At 39.1% G+C, this 18104-nt stretch overlaps 2 protein-coding genes across 2 annotated transcripts; one reads left to right on the forward strand and one right to left on the reverse strand.

Annotated features, from left to right (window-relative positions):
* The first annotated feature begins 11184 nt into the window (after positions 1-11184).
* LOC138899923 (uncharacterized) lies at positions 11185-11544 on the forward strand. Its single transcript, XM_070186624.1, has one exon. The coding sequence runs from the start codon at positions 11185-11187 to the stop codon at positions 11542-11544; it is 360 nt and encodes a 119-aa protein (XP_070042725.1).
* A 226-nt stretch (positions 11545-11770) lies between these two features.
* LOC138899924 (uncharacterized) lies at positions 11771-17630 on the reverse strand. Its single transcript, XM_070186625.1, has 2 exons — positions 17288-17630; positions 11771-11871 (listed from the first exon to the last, which is right to left on the reverse strand). Exons 1-2 carry the CDS (start codon positions 17628-17630, stop codon positions 11771-11773), a joined length of 444 nt encoding a protein of 147 aa, XP_070042726.1.
* Between the last annotated feature and the right edge of the window lie 474 nt (positions 17631-18104).

Below are 18104 nucleotides of genomic sequence, written 5' to 3' on the forward strand. Positions count from 1 at the left end.
ACCATGCTGCAATACTCGACCCCACTTGTCACGTCCCAAACTCGGGGAGCGCGACCGGCGCTCAACTGAGAGAACCCGACCGAGGAAGCCTGTTACATTTCCTTCTATCCAAACTCATCCATGAATAAAGAGGAGATGTACTCCATTAATCAAACAGTGAAAAGATTTTATTAACAACTTCCTTTTCATTCCCATTAGCAACTTCATTTATAATTTCCAAAATATTACGAGTTTATAGAATTAATGAAAAACATGATTTTCAAATATCAACATTTCTAGTTCAATTCCCAACATCAACCACAACCCACAACCTGTCTACGGATCCTCTAAGTACGATAGAAGAATAATATGAAAATACCGGCAACAAGGCTCCGGCTATAACTCAAAACACAGTACATGAGAAATAAAAGATACATGACCCCGAAATGAAGAGGGGCTCACCAAATCAGCTAAAAAGAGTGTACTGCTATTACTGATCAATGCCGCTTGCTGTATTACCACCTTCATCTATTAAAGATGTAGCGCCCCCGGCAAAAGGGACACTGTCGAATAGCACTAGTATATATAGCTAAAAGTCCTCTTTCAAAATAGAATGCCCATATAAGAAAAGGCAATACATAGAAATAGCAAGTCACAATCAACAATATACAAATGTCCAGTTAAAACATAATAATTTTCAAAATACGAACTTCATATACATTTTTGGCTGGGAGATCATTAGCACCAATATACCACCTTCTTTGTTAGCACGGAGTCCGATCACGCCCGATCAGCTAGGCCATCTCTGTACGGACAATGTGGTTTTATAGGTGATGCGAAAGAAAGTTGTTACCAAGAGTAGTACCATCATGTGGGCAACATGGCGTATGATCTCCACCCGATCAGCTAGGCCGTCTTCCCACATATGCCGTGTGGGTTGACTTTTCCAATCCACCATTGTTACCAGTTTCATCCCAATTAAGGGGAATAATATCACAATTCACCCCTACACCGGCACATGTAGTTTCAGGCGTGGGCCTTATGACCCACCCTTCCTCGGCTTTGCTAGTGATGCTCCCAAAAATAATTTTTTTTATTTGATTTGCACACAAAGGTAACATAAATACAATTGTACTCACCTCAATATCTTTCACATTGTATAAGTTCTTATTAGTATTTCCAGACACTCGCAACAATAATATTTTCTTGGCTCATTTGGGCATTCACAAGATTCTTTATTTCTGGCACGGTGGCCATATTTTATATTCCACACTTTCACCTCTTTCAATTTCAAAGATCACCATCAAATATCAACATATAGAATATTTCAGCAATCATATAACTCAAATTTATTAGTAATGGAAACTTTAAACACAAAAGGTTCCTTCCCAAATAATGGGGCATACCGACCAGCAATACAAGCACACATCAAAATCATAAGCAATCAATACACCATTTATTCTTGCAATACTACTTCACAGAAATGACAATATACAATTTTAACACCTGAGTATGTAAGAACTCGAATCACATTAATTTATTTGTTAAGCAGAGCATTAGTTAAAGCAGCCACTTATAGGCATGAATTGAGTACAAAATCTTTTAAGCAATTCTATTTTCTAAATTATTTTTAAATAATTAAGTCGAGGCTCATTTCATATTCTATATCGCATTCTCTCAAATCATTTGCTCTACTAGCCACAATCATAACTTAAATTCTTGGCACGTTGGCCACACACTATACCCCAATTCACTTATTTCACTTCCAACCATCTTTATAGATTATCAACAATAAGACATTTTCAATCAAGACTTTAGGTACACATATCAACAATTAAGAGTCTTAAGAATATTGAGATTTTCTCACTCAATTTAGCATACTATCTTTCATTTACAATATGATTCAAAGCCATAACATTTTAATATGTTACCCATACTTTGAAACTCACGGGGACATTATGGAATCTGATTCTAAGAGAGAAAGTTTAGCCAACATACCTCAATTGAGCTTCCTTACACTATAAAATATTTTAGAAATCTTAGTAACTTCAATCTATTTTAAAAATGTAACAAATTGAATTAAAATTAGGAGGATGATCATGGTTCTAGCTCATTTGAGTATTTTATCAAACACTATGTGTGTATTAAGGTTTCAAGGTCTTGTTATGGAGGATTCCTTCATCCCACAACCCATTCTTTACCATTTTTAGCTCAACAATCTTCCTACAACCTTTGATAATACATGCATGTAAGATGGACAACTCCCATGCACAAATATTATCTTCCTAATTACCCAATTCTAGACAAAATTTGAAATTGAGGGTTAGGGTGTAGAATCTTACCTCTAGGATGAAGACCTAGTGAGTTTCCCTTTTTAGTCTTCCAAAATTTGAGCAAGAATTGAAGAACAATAATTGAGGAACACCTTCTCACTCTAGGGCACTCTCTCTCACTCTAAAATATCAGATTTTAGCTCAAAATGGCCCAAAGCATGTATTTAACGAAGTAGGATCGGGTTTTAAAAAATCCAAAAATGAAGCTCCGGAACAGGTTTTGCGGTCCGTGAAATGACCGTGAAATTTGGGTCCCAAAACTGGAAAGGAACTGAGTAGCTCTACGGTCACTATGCGGCCCACAGACCTATTCTGCGGTCGCATAGTGCACCGAAGAACGGTTCTGCGATCGTATAGTGCAACGCAGAACGGTTCTGCAGTCGCATAGTGCACCGCAGAACCTCCCTCCGAAAAATCCCAAAGCAGGATATGCAACAAAAGTGCATCCCACAAAATGGTTATGCAGTCGCATAATGGGCCGTAAAAATGACATTAGAAATGGCCCAGGTCCACTCTGCGGCCATTCTGCAGTCCGCAGAGTGCTTCTGCGGTCGTAGAACGGACCGCAGAAATGCTTACTTCTACCCAACATTTTCCTTCAACTCCCCAGTGCACTATTCTACTATTATTAACCTCTACGCCTACTTCGGCTTCACGGAATCTGGGTTTTTAGAAAAATATTTACGGGGCCTTACATCACTACAACCCGCCCTGAGCCAATATATATCCAAACCCACCACGACCATATAGCCCAGTTCAAACCACCACCCACCAAAATAGAACTGCCTATACGCTCTGGACACATCCAAAGTTTGAAGAAAGGAACCCTAGGAACATTGCTCCTATTGCTGAGCCTCTAGCCCAATTGTTCGAGAAGTTGAGAAGAGCCGGTTTGATATACCCGGTAGAAGAAAGAATTCCCGACCAACCCTCCAAATGTTTCGATGCAAGCAAGCATTGTGCCTATATTCAGGTGATCCGGGGCATGACACTGAGGATTGTTATAGATTTAAGAATGAAATTGAACTATTAATTAAAAGTGGATCCATCCAGTGCACCCCATCCCCAACAAGTGTAAACAGTAACCCACTGCCAAACCACAAAAATCAAGTAGCCAACATGATTGTATTGGATGGGGACTATAACTTGAAAGGGACCATCACCACTATGGAGAATTCCAAAACTGCAAGAACACCACCTCGGGTAACTCCATTGACCACTGTGCAGCTGAAACCTCCTGTGATGGTTCAGAGATACCAACAATGGTCCACCACCACCGTTAGAGATGAGAGGAGTGAAGAATATAAATTAGGTCCATGGACTTACTAATCAAAGGGAAAAGGCAAAATGATAGACACCGCAACTGCTCACGGGATGAATAGGTCAGGAAGGTGCTACGCTCCAGAAGAGGTGAACTGAAGGAACCTAAGGAGAGAGCAAAATGAAAGGAGGAACATAATAGATGCAGAGACAACAGAGTTTTGGAGGAATATGTCGGTTAAAAAGAACTCCGTAGAAGAATAGTTGACGAAGATCCTTGCTCACATATCCATTATGGATTTGTTGATGAGCTCCGACAGTCACATGCATGCTCTAGTGAAAGTACTAAGTGGAGTAAGTGTGCCGAGAAATACTACCGGTGAGGCGCTAGCAGAAACCATTGGGAATATGGTCAAAGCAAACGAGATTTCTTTTCGGAGGGATGAACTTCATGTGCAGTGTATGGATCACAACAAGTCTCTGCACATCACAGTCAAGTGTGGGGACAAATTCGTGTCTCAGGTACTTGTCGACGGAGGATCCATAGTAAACATTTTCCTGTTCTCTACTATGCGAAAATTGGGCATTCATTTAAGGGAAGTGAAAGAGAGCCATGTAAGGGTGAGGGCTTTTGATGGATCGTAGAAGGATGTCATTGGAGAGATCTGCCTAGCCTTGCAAATTGGACCAATTGAGTTCCCGATATTATTTCAAGTTATGGACATTTCTTCTTCATATAATCTACTACTAGGAAGGCCTTGCATACACATGGTAGGGGTAGTTCCTTCCACTCTCCATAAGTGTATGAGATTCGAGTGGGATCGCCAAGAGATTATGATGCATGGGTAGTGGATCCGGTCAACTTACTTGGAACATGCGGTTCCTTTCATAGAAGGATTCAATGGGGTTGCCTTCCATGCAGTCGAGATCATGCAAGCAATAGAAATAGAGAGGAATGAGCAAGATCACAACATGTAGTCACTGTAAGATGGTAATGCGAGAAATGATAAAGTAGGGATACCAACCAGGGAGTGGGATAGAAGCCCAATCAGATGGGATAACATATCCAATTAAAAAAAAAGGGGCAGAAAGTTACCGCCGGCCTGGGGTATCAACTTGCATCTAGAAGAACCTATAATGGTAACCCTGGGAAAAAGGTTTTCGTACCAGAGCGTGTTCCATGCCAGGGTCAGAGCTCAGCACCAGAAGATGATATCATCGACGGAATGGGAAGATTGTTCGTAGTCATGATCAAGGAATGCTGCGACAGAGCTGGTATCAACACACCAACTATTCGGGATTCCGAATCAGGAGAAATCTTATAGAACTGGACAGTCAGTCCATCTTTGGTTTTCCGGGAGTCTTGGTAGTGTAGAATTCTAGTAATTTTGAAAATTGCATGGTCAATTGAGGCTTGAACCATGCCTGTGCTTTTTTGTTAGATTTCCTCTTGTGAACGCTGATTCGTTCCTTTTGATGAAATAAAAGAATTATTTTTCTGGAAATCATCGCGAATTTACTTTGCCTTTCTTTATAATCAGTTTTTATTTTTAGTAATCAAATCGATAAAAACCTGCATTCCGCGATTATGACATGTAACGAAACCCTTGAGCAAAACGACACGCACTACGATGAGTATGATAAGAGCATGATGTCTGAGAATCTCCCATAAGAGACCGAGCAGCTGGAAATCTAGAAAAAGCCTAACCTTAAAGAAATAGAAGTGATTAACTTGGGAAGTGAAGAAGATGTGAAAGAGATTCGAATCAACATCCACCTAAAGGGAGAACCGAAGGGAGAATTGGTAGAAATCCTCCGAAAATACATCGATGTATTTGCTTGGTCATATGATCATATGTCTGGACTAAGTAGTGACGTCGTCTTGCACGGATTGCCCACCGATCCCGCCAGACCACCAGTCAAGCAGAATCCCAGAAAATTCAAGCCATATTTGAGTCTAAGGATAAAAGAAGAAGTCACCAAACAGATAGAAGCGAATGTGGTGAGGGTCACCAACTACCCTACATGATTGGAAAACATTGTACCAGTACCGAAAAAGGATGGGAAGATTAATAAGTGTGGACTACAGAGATCTCAACAAAGCCAGTCCCCAGGACGAGTTTCCTCTGTCGAATATCTATATCCTTATAACCAACTGCGTGAAACATGAGTTGCAATCATTCATGGATTGTTTTGCTGGATATCACCAAATTGTGATGCATGAAGAAGATGCAGAAAAGACAGCATTCACCATATCATGGGGAGTTTATTGCTATAGGGGCATGCCATTAGGTCTCAAGAACGCTAGTGCTACCTACATGAGGGCCATGACGACCCTCTTTCACGATATGATCAACAATGAGATTGAGGTATATGTAGATGACTTCATCATCAATTCTCGGAAGAGTGAGGATCATTTGAATGACTTAAAGAAGTTCTTTGAACGATTGTGGAGGTACCGTTCGAAGTTGAATATTGCGAAGTATGCATTTGGATTTCCCGCAGGAAAACTGTTAGGATTCATTGTCAGCAGAAAAGGGATAGAGTTTGGTCCCTCAAAGATCAAGGCCATTCAAGACTTTCCTCCACCCAAAAGCAAGAAGGATGTGAAGAGCTTCCTTGGGAGATTGAACTACATCAGCAGGTTTATAGCTCAGTCAACAGTAATTTGTGAATCGATTTTCAAGTTGCTAAAGAAAGATGCTGCGACGAAGTGGACAAAAAAATGTCAGAATCTTACAACAAAAGCTACAAGACAAAAACAAAAGGACAGCTAGCAGGATCGGCAGGACCCAAGAAGAAGCAGAAAATGACATAAAGAAAAAAGCTATGTAATTATTAAAGCAACTTTTGACTTTATGTAAATTATTTTCCGTCTTATCATGCTTAATCATAATATTCTCTTATTATAGATTCTAATTTTGATATTTCTATTTTACAATTTGTTATATATTCTACATATTCTATTTCTCCTGTTTCTATATATTCGTTTATATTAATTTTTTGGAGTTGGAAGAATGTTATTAATTTGTTTATATTTAGTTTTTCTAGTTTATCCTTATTATGTAGTTCTTTTAATTGTAAATATTCTTGATTTATCATGCTTAATCATAATATTCTCTTATTATAGATTCTAATTTTGATATTTCTATTTTACAATTTGTTATATATTCTACATATTCTATTTCTCCTGTTTCTATATATTCGTTTATATTAATTTTTTGGAGTTGGAAGAATGTTATTAATTTGTTTATATTTAGTTTTTCTAGTTTATCCTTATTATGTAGTTCTTTTAATTGTAAATATTCTTGATTTATCATGCTTAATCATAATATTCTCTTATTATAGATTCTAATTTTGATATTTCTATTTTACAATTTGTTATATATTCTACATATTCTATTTCTCCTGTTTCTATATATTCGTTTATATTAATTTTTTGGAGTTGGAAGAATGTTATTAATTTGTTTATATTTAGTTTTTCTAGTTTATCCTTATTATGTAGTTCTTTTAATTGTTTTATATTATCTCTTATATGTTCTAAAAAGATATCTAGGGTTTCATTTAAATTTATTATTTTTTGTACTATATGTGTTTGCATTTTAATTCCATTTTTATCTATTTGAATTCCTAAGAATTCCACCTGATTTTTAAGTATTTCTGCCTTATTTTTACTAAGGCTAATTCCTGAGGATTCTATTATATGTATGAATTTTTCTAATAATTTTATATGTTGATCTTGTGTCCTTGAGTATAGTAGTATATCGTCTATGTAGATTATACAGTTTTCTAATTGATTAAAATAGCTATCCATAAAATGTTGGTATCTTCCTGGTGCATTTTTATATCCAAATGGTAAAACGTTCCATTCATAAAATCCTTGTGGTACTGTAAAAGCTGTTAATTTTTTAGATTCTTCTTCTAATTTTAGGTGATAAAATCCTGATTTATCATTGTTAAATCCTGTTACCACAATAGGTGTTAATAATTTTTCCCATTTATCTTCAGGTAAACAGTTATGTCTGCATACATTTACTCCTGCTCCTGTATCTATCATGGGTGTATAATATCTGCTGTAATATCCTTCTATTATTATTTTTGCTAGTATATATATTTTTGTCATGTTAAGGTTCTTTCAATTGTTATTTTCTTATTTTTATATGTTATTATAAGATGTCTATCTCCTAGGTTATATGGTTTAACTGTTTCTAACCATTTTATTCCTAAGGTAATATTTTCATTTCCTTGGTAAATATTAAATTCTATTTCTACTGGGATTCCTCCAATAATTAGTTCCTTCTTTGTTATTTCTTCTGTTCCTACCAAATTTTTAGGTAATCCTGGGCATATTGTTTCTGTAGTTATTATTTCACTTTCTTTAACTAGTTCTTTAGTTATATCAAGTGTAAAGTTAGGAGGACGATGTTTGGATTAGTTTCCGTTATAAATAGACAGCCCTTAAGGCTTAGAGGGACACACCTTACCTTACCCCTTTCACATCCTTCTGAAAAAACTCTCTTGTAACCTCTCTTGTAAAAATCTATTCAGTGAAATAAATTAACATCTTTAATCTATGGAGCAATCCAAACCTATGAAAGAAGAAATCCCCGATATACAGTATCAAGTAAGTTTAAGAATATGCACACGTATATTCGTCTATGTAACACATGTTACAGCAGATAATGCATTCGTATGCATGGTGGGCCAACACGATGAGAGCGGAATGAAGGAGCAAGTTATTCACTACGTGAGCAAGAAGTTCACACCGTACAAAGCCAGATACACCTTATTAGAGTGGACCTATTGCGCTTTAACTTTGATTGCTCAAAATATAAAACATTACTTGTCGGCATATACCACATACTTGATATCCCGTGTCACGCCCCGACTTCGGGGAGCGTGACGGGCGCTCAACCGAGATACCTCGGTCGAGCATGCCTGCACAATGTCGTCTACCCAACTCACCCATGAATAAAGAGAAGATACATTTCTTTAATTAGACAGTAAGAGGTCATGTGAACAACACCAGTTCATTTCCATAAGTTGCATCATTAGCATGTCTCCAAAATAGAACACTACACAATCATAGCTGAAGTGGAACGGGTGATACAAATTACAACACTTTTAGCTAACTTTCCCAAATCAAAGTACAACACACACTATGTCTCCGGAGCCTCTAACAGAAACAAAAGAGTGATACGACAGCGCCAGCAACAAGGCCCCAACTATACATCAAAATACTATACATAAGGGACAATACATACAAGACCCCAGAATAAAGCGGGGCTCACCAAGTCAACTAAGAAGAGGGTGTACTGCTATCACTGCTGAATGTCACCTGCTGTGGAACCACCTACATCCGTTAAAGATGCAGTGCCCCCGAAAAAAGGGATGTTAGTAAATATGGAATAGTACTTTGATGAAAACTAAAAAACAACCCTCAATAGAATGAGTAACAGTATAATGATAAAGAAACATGAAATCAATGAGGTCCTCATCAATATTAAAGTACCAAGATAGGAGAAAAAATAAATTTCAAGCAAGTTTCAATATTTTATGTTGGGAGATCTTTAGTACCGATACACCACCGTGCTTTCAGCACTGAGTCTGATCTCAGCCCGATCGGCTAAGTCGTCTTACCCGAGACGTCCACTCACAATATCACCATGTGCGCGGCATGGCGTATGATCACAACCTGATCAGCTAAGTTGTCTCACCACAATGTCGTGTGGGTTGACGTCACCTCACATTCCACTAGCAATCATCTCATCCCATTTAAGGGGATTTATCTCAAGACATCAATCTCATCCCATATTCGAGGAAAACACTCACCACCTCACACGTGGATTTTACCCCTCACTCACTCCTACACCGGCATGTGTAGTTTCGAGGTTAGGTCATTTCAACCTACTATTCCTCGGTTACTAAATGATACTCCCAGGGCATTTATTATTCAAATAATTTACAGCTTATTCAATATCTTTTATAATTTTCTTCATTTCTTTGGCACTAGTGGCCGCTATTGTAATATCATTCTCAGCACGTTGGCCGTGTTTCATATCTCATGCTCACTTCTTTTGCTTTCAAACACCATCAAGTATTATCAACAACAAGGCATTTCTATTCAAGACTTTAAGTACACATGTGAGCAAATAAGGGTCTTAGGCACAATGAGATTTTTTACACACTTCGACATTATAGCTTTCATTAGAATCATGTCTTGAAGTCATAGCATGTTAACACACAACCCATACTTAGATCACATTCCCGAAGGATAACACAAAAAGATAAAAGCATTCGGAATAGTCAAATTTATAATGATCAACTCGGGGCTTACAAGAATATCGTGGGATTCAATTCTAAGAGAGAAGTTTAACCAACATACCTCGCCTTGAGCTTCCTTAAAATACTACAATGATTCGAAAATCTTAACCACCCCGATCTATTTGGAAATACAACAAAATTGAACATAAATTAGGAATGATTTCATGGTTCCAGCTCATTTGAGCATTTTATAAAGCACTAGGTGTGCATTAAGCTTTCAAGGTCCTCATATGGTGGATTCCTTCATCCCACTACCCAAAGTCTACCCAATTGAGCTCAACAATCTTCCCACAAACCTTTATAGTGCATGCATGCATATTGAACAACTCTCACACCCAAGAATTGCTTTTCTCATTACCTATTTTCAGTAAATCCCGAAATTGAGGGCTAGGGAGTAGCATCTTACATCTAGGATGAAGACCTACTGAGTTTTTCTTGTTAATCCTCCAATCCTTGAGCATGAATTGATGAACAATTAGTTTAGGAACCCCCTCTCACTCAAGAGCACTTCCTCACTCTCAAAATATAAGATTTTTACTTTACAAATGGCCGTTAACATCTATATATCGAAATAGGGTCATGTTATAAAAACCAAAAAAAGGACCATCCGAACACAGCTCTGCGGTTGCAGAGTGGACCGCAAAATGGATATGTGGTTCGCAAAATGGGCCGCAGAAGTGATGTCAAGAAATGGGCTATTCGGGTCAGGTCTGCGATCGCATAATGCGCCGCAAAACACCCATCCGAAAATCTTCATGCTGGATCTGAGATGGATTGTGCGGCCCATGAAAGCATTATGCGGTCGCATATTGCACCGCAAAACGACCCTCCAAAATTGGCCATTTTTCGGTTGCACTCTGCGGCCGATCTGCAGCTTGTAGAGTGATTCTGCGATCGCATAGTGGACCGCAGATATACCCTGCTCTATAATCATCAACACATAAGTCCCCTTGGCTTCACGAAACCCCGAGTTCTAGGTGAAATTTTACGGGGCCTCACATCCTCCCCCGTCTCGACCGGCTCAAGTACATGTTTCCCGGATGAAGCGTTGCCTGAGCATCTTGTAGAAAACCCGGTGGAAAAGGATTACAAGCCACTTACCACATATTTCCCAGTTAAAGAAGTGTTGTTTGCCGAGGAGGACATTTCATAGTCGTATCTAGGATGGAGAATGTTTTTCGATGGAGCGGCAAATTTCAAAGGCGTAGGAATTGGGACAGTCATAATTTTCGAGTTAGGACAACATTACCCGGCTTAAGCTAAAATAAGGTTCCCTTGCACAAATAATATGTCGGAATATGAGGCACGCATCCTTGGGATTAGAATGGAAGTCGACATGAACATCAAGGAACATTTGGTCATAGGAGATTCTGATTTGCCGATACATCAAGTTCAGGGTGAGTGGACCACCAAAAATGTCAAGATCCTCCCTTACTTGCATTGTGTAAAGGAGTTGTGCAAGAAGTTCACCAAGATCGAGTTAAAGCATGTTCTCAGTACCCAAAATGAGTTTGTCGATGCTCTCGCAACTCTGTCATCTATGATCCAGCATCCGGACAAGAATTACATCAACCCCATCGAGATAGAGGTTCAAGATCAACACGCATATTCTTTCCATGTAGATGATTATCCAGATGGAAATACCTAGTACCACGACATCTAAATGTTCCTAGAAGCAAGAGAATACCCAGAAAATGCCACCAATGGTCAGAAGCGATCATTAAGAAGACTAGGAAATCACTTTTTCCATTACGGGGAAACACTATATCGAACAACCCCGAACTTGGGTCTGTTAAGGTGTGTAGATTCTACTGAAGCAACAAGGTTATTGGAAGAGATACACACAGGAACGTGTGGGCCTCACATGAATGGTTTCATCTTAGCCAATCATAACTAACAATGCAGCCAATCTCAACAGCGATCTCATGAGGGAAATTTGTGAGAAGTTCAGAGTTGTCCACTGCAATTCCATAGCCTACAAGCCACAAATGAATGGAGCGGTTTAAGCACCCAAAGAAAATATCAACAGAATCTTGCGAAAGATAGTGGATAGTCATAGGCAATGGCACGAGAAGTTGTCCCTTGCCTTACTAGGTTACCGTACCACTATGAGAATATCTTCTAGTATATGGCACAAAAGCTGTTGGTATATCGCACATAAGCTGTGATACCCGCAGAGATCGAGATACCTTCTTTGAGAGTTGTCCAAGAAGCCAAGCTAGATGATGTCGAATGGATACATTTCAGACAAGAGCAACATATGCTCATCAATGAGAAGAAAATGGACTCAGTGTGTCATGGTCAGCTGTATCAAAATAGGATAGCCAACGCGTTCAACAGAAGGGTGAAATCTCGGCATTTCACACCAGGGCAGCTGGTTTTAAAGAAGATATTCCCCGTCAAGAAGAGGCCAAGGGGAAATTCGCACTAAATTGGAAGGGTCCTGCGTGCTTTATCGAGTATTGTCGGGAGGAGCATTGATCTTAGCAGAAATGGACGGTAAAGTCAGCACGAAGCCCATCAATTTAGACACAGTAAAGAGATACTACATTTGAAGAAAACAAAGTTAGAGTTTTGTTATAATAGAACTATTCCTGACCTGACTTCCCACGGTGGGATATGTAGGCAACCCACGTAGGGTCCGGTCTCCCTTACCCTTTTTTCAATATAAATCCAAATATCCTTTTGTATGTATTCGAAACTATGCCACAACTTGATTTCCTTTGGCGGGAATACGTAGGCAATCCACGGCGGATTCAATCGTCTATTGTAATCGAACTACGTTTTTGCCTGATTCCATTACGATACATAGGCAGTATGAGTTAGACTCGGTCATATTACTTCAAATTTCCTACGACTATTCACCTGTTGTAATCGAACTACGTTTTGACCTGATTCCATTTGGATACGTAGGCTGCCTGAGTTAGGCTCGGTCACCATAATTCATTTCATCATTTTATAATCCTTAAACTACGTCGAGACATGATTCTGCTCAGATGGGTAGGCAACCTGAAAAGGATTGGTCATAACCCTAGCAAAGCCTTTGTAATGCATTTAATAATATTAGGATGTGGACGAGACAGCAAGAATTTATGTCATCAGGGGATAACCAGAAGATCGTCATCAACAGAACTGAGCCATGAAGAAATAATACTCGCATTAGAGGAATTTCTAAAACATGTCATAATCCGGAACGATGGTGTTTACCATAAACATAAACGATTTTCAAAATAACTTTTGGAAATTCTACTATTCCACCTACTAAACTTCATGGTATAACCCACCAGACCGGGGGCAAGGCCAGGTCTACGATCAACACAAATCAACGCCCACCCCCCACTATGAATTTTTCTTTCAGCGTAAGATTCACAGGAAACAAATGATATCAAAGCACACCAGGATCGATGACGGAACCTCTATAATCTCATGAGAACCTATCTCTCCATTATTACTCAATTCATTTCTCATATGGTTAAGGACTAAATTCAAAATTCTTTACAGGTATTCTGTAATAAAGTCTTCAATGTGATCGAAACACCTTGTATAGCAAACCGTCCGCTCTACCAATCAGAGCATCTTTTACATGCCGAGCCGCTAGCCTCGCCAATCGGAGCCTTGTATATATCAAACTGTCTGATATAGCAATTGGAACACCTTGTACATATCGAGCCGCCGGCTTCACCAATCAGAGTATCACGCCCTGAACTCGGGGAGCACGACCGGCGCTCAACCGAGTGAACCCGGCCAAGCAAGCCTATTAGATTTCCTTCTACCCAAACTCATTCATGAATAAAGAGAATACATATTTTTGTTAGTCAAACAATAAAGTGATCATTTCTGCAATACCAATTTCTTACCATTAGTTACTTCATTTTAGAGTCTCAAATTTCACACACATTTTCATTGTCTAAAGTGAAACAAGTAATTCAAACACAACATAACATTGTTTGACTTCCCCAGCACCAATATGCAACCCACACTATGTCTACGGAACCTCTAATAGATACAGAAGAGTATTATAATAATGCCGGCAACAAAGGCCCGGCTATACCTCAAACACAATACACAATGAACAAAAGATACATGACCCCGAAATGAAGTGGGGCTCACGAAGTCTTCTAGGAAGAGAGTGTACCGCTATCACTGATCAGTGTCTCCTGTTGTGGAACCACCTACATCCATTGAAGATGCAGCGCCCCTGGCAAAAGGGACGTTAGTACATATGGAATAGTACTAGTATGAATGACAAAACACCCTCTCAATAGAATGATAAATAATATGAGCAAGTACAATCATAATATCAGTGAAGCCTCAAACAACATCAAACCTCAAAGTAGGATCTAGGCAATGTTCAAATAAATTTCCATATTTTAAGTTGGGAGGTCTTTAGTACCAATATGGCACTATTCATGATTCAAATATTCACAATACCAATACCACCGTACTTTTAGCATGGAGTCCGATCACGATCCGATCGGCTAGACCATCTCATTAGAGACATCAACCATTTCATAATTTCCAGCACAATCACCATCATGTGTGCGGCATGGCGTCCGATCACGACCCAATCGGCTAGGCTGTCTCAATAGAGACATCATCCTTCTTATACCAATCAGTTCATTTCATACTTCTTTCGCATCTTTTCATTTCATTGGCACTAGTGGCCATAATTATAAATTCATTATTGGCACGTCGGTCGTATTTAATATTTCATGCTCACCTTTTTCACTTTCAAACAACATCATCATCATCCACAACAAGGCATTTCAAATCAATGTTTCTAGCACGCATGTGAATAATTTAGAGTCTTAGGCACATAGAGTTTTTTCACAAAATTCGGCATAATAGCCTTCGTTTGAACTTGACTTGAAGTCGCAACATTATTAATGCATAGCCCATACTTCTAACATACTCTCAAATGATAACATAACATGATAAAAATATTTTGGGGATGCATATTGAACATATATCTTTTAACACAACCTTATTCGGAATAGCCACTTTTATAATGAACTCGGAACTTACCTAAATTACATGAATACCGTGGGATTCAATTCTAGGAGAGGAGTTTAGCCAACATGCCTCAATGGAGCTTCCTTAAACTCTAAAATGTTCTAAAATTCTTAGCAACTTCAATCTATTTGAGAAATATAACAAATTGAACCAAAATTAGGAAGAGGATCATGGTTCTAGCTCATTTGAGCATTTTAGCAAACACTAAGTGTGCATTAAGGTTTCAAGGTCCTTTTATTGAGGATTCCATCATCCCACAACCCATTCTTTACCATTTTTAGTTCAACAATCTTCCTACACACCTTGATAACACATGCATGCAAAATAACCAACTCCCATACCCAAGCATTATCTTTCTAATTACCCATTTCTGGTTAACTTTCAAAATTAAGGGTTAGGGTGTAGAATCTTACCTCTAGGATGAAGACCTTTTAAGTTTTCCTTGTGAATTTCCCCAAATATTGAGCAAAGATTGATGAAAATTAGCCTAGGGTTTCCTCTCTCTCTAAAACACTATCACTTCTCTCTAAAACATCAGATTTTAGCTCAAAAATAGTCCATTGCGTGTATTTAATGAAGTAGGGTAGGGTTATAAAAATCCAAAAATGAAGCTCCGGAACAAGATCTGCGGTCGCATATGCGATTGAAGAATTGATATGCAGTCTACATATCGGCTGCAAAAATTGGTGCTCAAAAACGGATGTCGCCTGCCTGGGTTTGCGGTGACTATGTGCCCCGCAGACCTGTTCTGCGGTCGCATAATGAACCGTAGAACAATTCTGCAGTCGCATAGTCGACCACAGAATGGCATCCAAAACTGCCCCTTTCCTGCCTCACTCTACGACCATTATGCAGTCCGCAGAGTGATTTTACAGCCGCATAGTGGGCCGCATAAATGCATTTTTCTGCCCAAATTGTTCCTTTACTCCCCAGTGCATTATTAAGCCTACTTCGGCACCACGAAACCTTAAATTCCTTTGTAAAATGTTACGGGGCCTTACATTCTCCCCCTCTTAGGATCATTCGTCCTCGAATGAGGGTCGAATTTTGTCATTAGCATTCAATGTCACTCAATTGTTAATTCACACACACCAGTAGTTTTAAAATTTGGCTAACTCCCTAAATTTCCAAATGTTTTGCCAGAGTCTCCCTTGTAGCTGGGCCTATCCACCTGTCAGAGAATCCCAGAAACCAATCCAAACAACATATACATAACCGACGATACAATATAACACAAGAACAATACCAACCGTGGCCTCATAAGCAATATATATTACCAGAAATGGAACACCTTTAATATCAATTGTTCAAATGATACATAATTCATAGAAAGTAACTCTTAGAATTTTCATAGATCACAACTTTATAAATACATGGCTATTCAAACAAATAAGGATACTTTTTCTTCATTTCTTTCTCGGCCTCCCAAGTTGCCTCTTCAACTTGTTGGTTTCGACATAACACTTTCACGGAGGCAATATCTTTATTTCTCAACTTCCGGACTTGCCGACCAATAATAGAAAATGGAATCTCTTCATAAGTCAATTTCTCATTAATCTCAATAGTCTGAACCGGAACAATGAGTGTCGGATCTCCAACTACTTTCTTCAGCATAGACACATGAAACACCGGGTGCACTAATGACATCTCAGGTGGTAGCTCAAGCTTGTACGCCACCTCACCGATCCTGTGAATGATTCTGTACGGTCCGACATACCTCGGACTCAATTTCCCTTTCTTACCAAATCGCATTACACCTTTCGTGGGGGAAACCTTCAAGAATACCCAATCATCTTCTTTAAATTCTAAATCCCTACGACGAACATCCGAATAGGACTTTTGAAGACTCTGAGCAGACTTCAACCGCTCCTTAATGATTTTATCTTTTTCCATAGCATGATGTACGAGGTCTGGCCCTATCAACTCTGATTCTCCAATCTTGAACCACCCAATGGGAGATCTATATCTCCTTCCATGTAAAGCCTCGAATGGTGCCATCTGAATACTAGCATGATAACTATTGTTGTAGGCAAATTCTATGAGTGTCAAATGATCATCCCAGCTACCTTTAAAGAATAGAACACAAGCGCGCAACATATCCTCGAGCTTCTGAATAGTCCGCTCTGCCTGCCCGTCCGTCTACGGGTGAAAGACTGTACTGAGGTTCACCTGAGTACCCAAACCTTACTGAAATTTCTTCCAAAAATTAGCCGTGAACTGTGCTCCCCGATCAGAAATGATAGAAACTTGAGTGCCATGCAACCTGACTATTTCTTTGATATACAACTGAGCATATTGTCCGCTGTATCGGTAGCCTTAACCGGGAAAAAGTGGGCTAATTTCCTGATCCACAATTACCCAAATCGAGTCAAACTTACAAGGAGTGCGAGGTAGTCCTACCACAAAGTCCATATTAATCATTTCCCTCTTCCACATTGGAATTTCTATGTTCTTTGCCAACCCACCTGGCCTTTGATGTTCGGCCTTCACTTGCTGATAATTTGGGCATCTCACCACAAAGTCCGCTACATTTCTCTTCATATCATTCCACCAATAGACTTCCTTAAGATCATGATACATTTTCGTAGAGCCCGGGTGCACAAAAGACTTAGAAGTGTGAGCCTCGGTCATGATTCTCTCCCAGAGACTATCTACATTTGGAACACATACACGCCCTTGGTACCTTAGTGTACCATCACCCATGCCAAGAGAAAAGGCCATGGTCTTATGTTTATGAATCCCCTCTTTCAATTGTGCCAACAATGGATCGTTGTATTGCTTCTCCTTGACTTCCACAACAAGTGATGATTCAGCCGTATTTTGCACAATCACCCCTCCTTCACTAGAATCTACAAGACGAACTCCCAAACTAGCCAATCGGTGAACTTCCTTGGCCAATGGCCTTTGATATGCCTCCAAGTGTGCTAAACTACCCATAGATTTCCGGCTAAGAGCATCCTCCACAACATTAGCCTTCCCAGGATGATATAGAATATCAATGTTGTAGTCCTTGAGTAACTCAAGCCATCTTCTTTTCCTCAGATTCAATTCCTTCTGCTTGAAAATCTATTGAAGGCTCTTATGGTCCATGAATATATCCACATGGACCCATATAAATAATAACGCCAAATTTTCAATGCAAATACCACCGCCGCAAGTTCTAAGTCATGTGTTGGATAGTTCATTTCATGATTC

The sequence above is a fragment of the Nicotiana tomentosiformis genome, chromosome 10 (assembly GCF_000390325.3).
Source record: "Nicotiana tomentosiformis chromosome 10, ASM39032v3, whole genome shotgun sequence".
Classification (NCBI taxonomy): domain Eukaryota; kingdom Viridiplantae; phylum Streptophyta; class Magnoliopsida; order Solanales; family Solanaceae; genus Nicotiana; species Nicotiana tomentosiformis.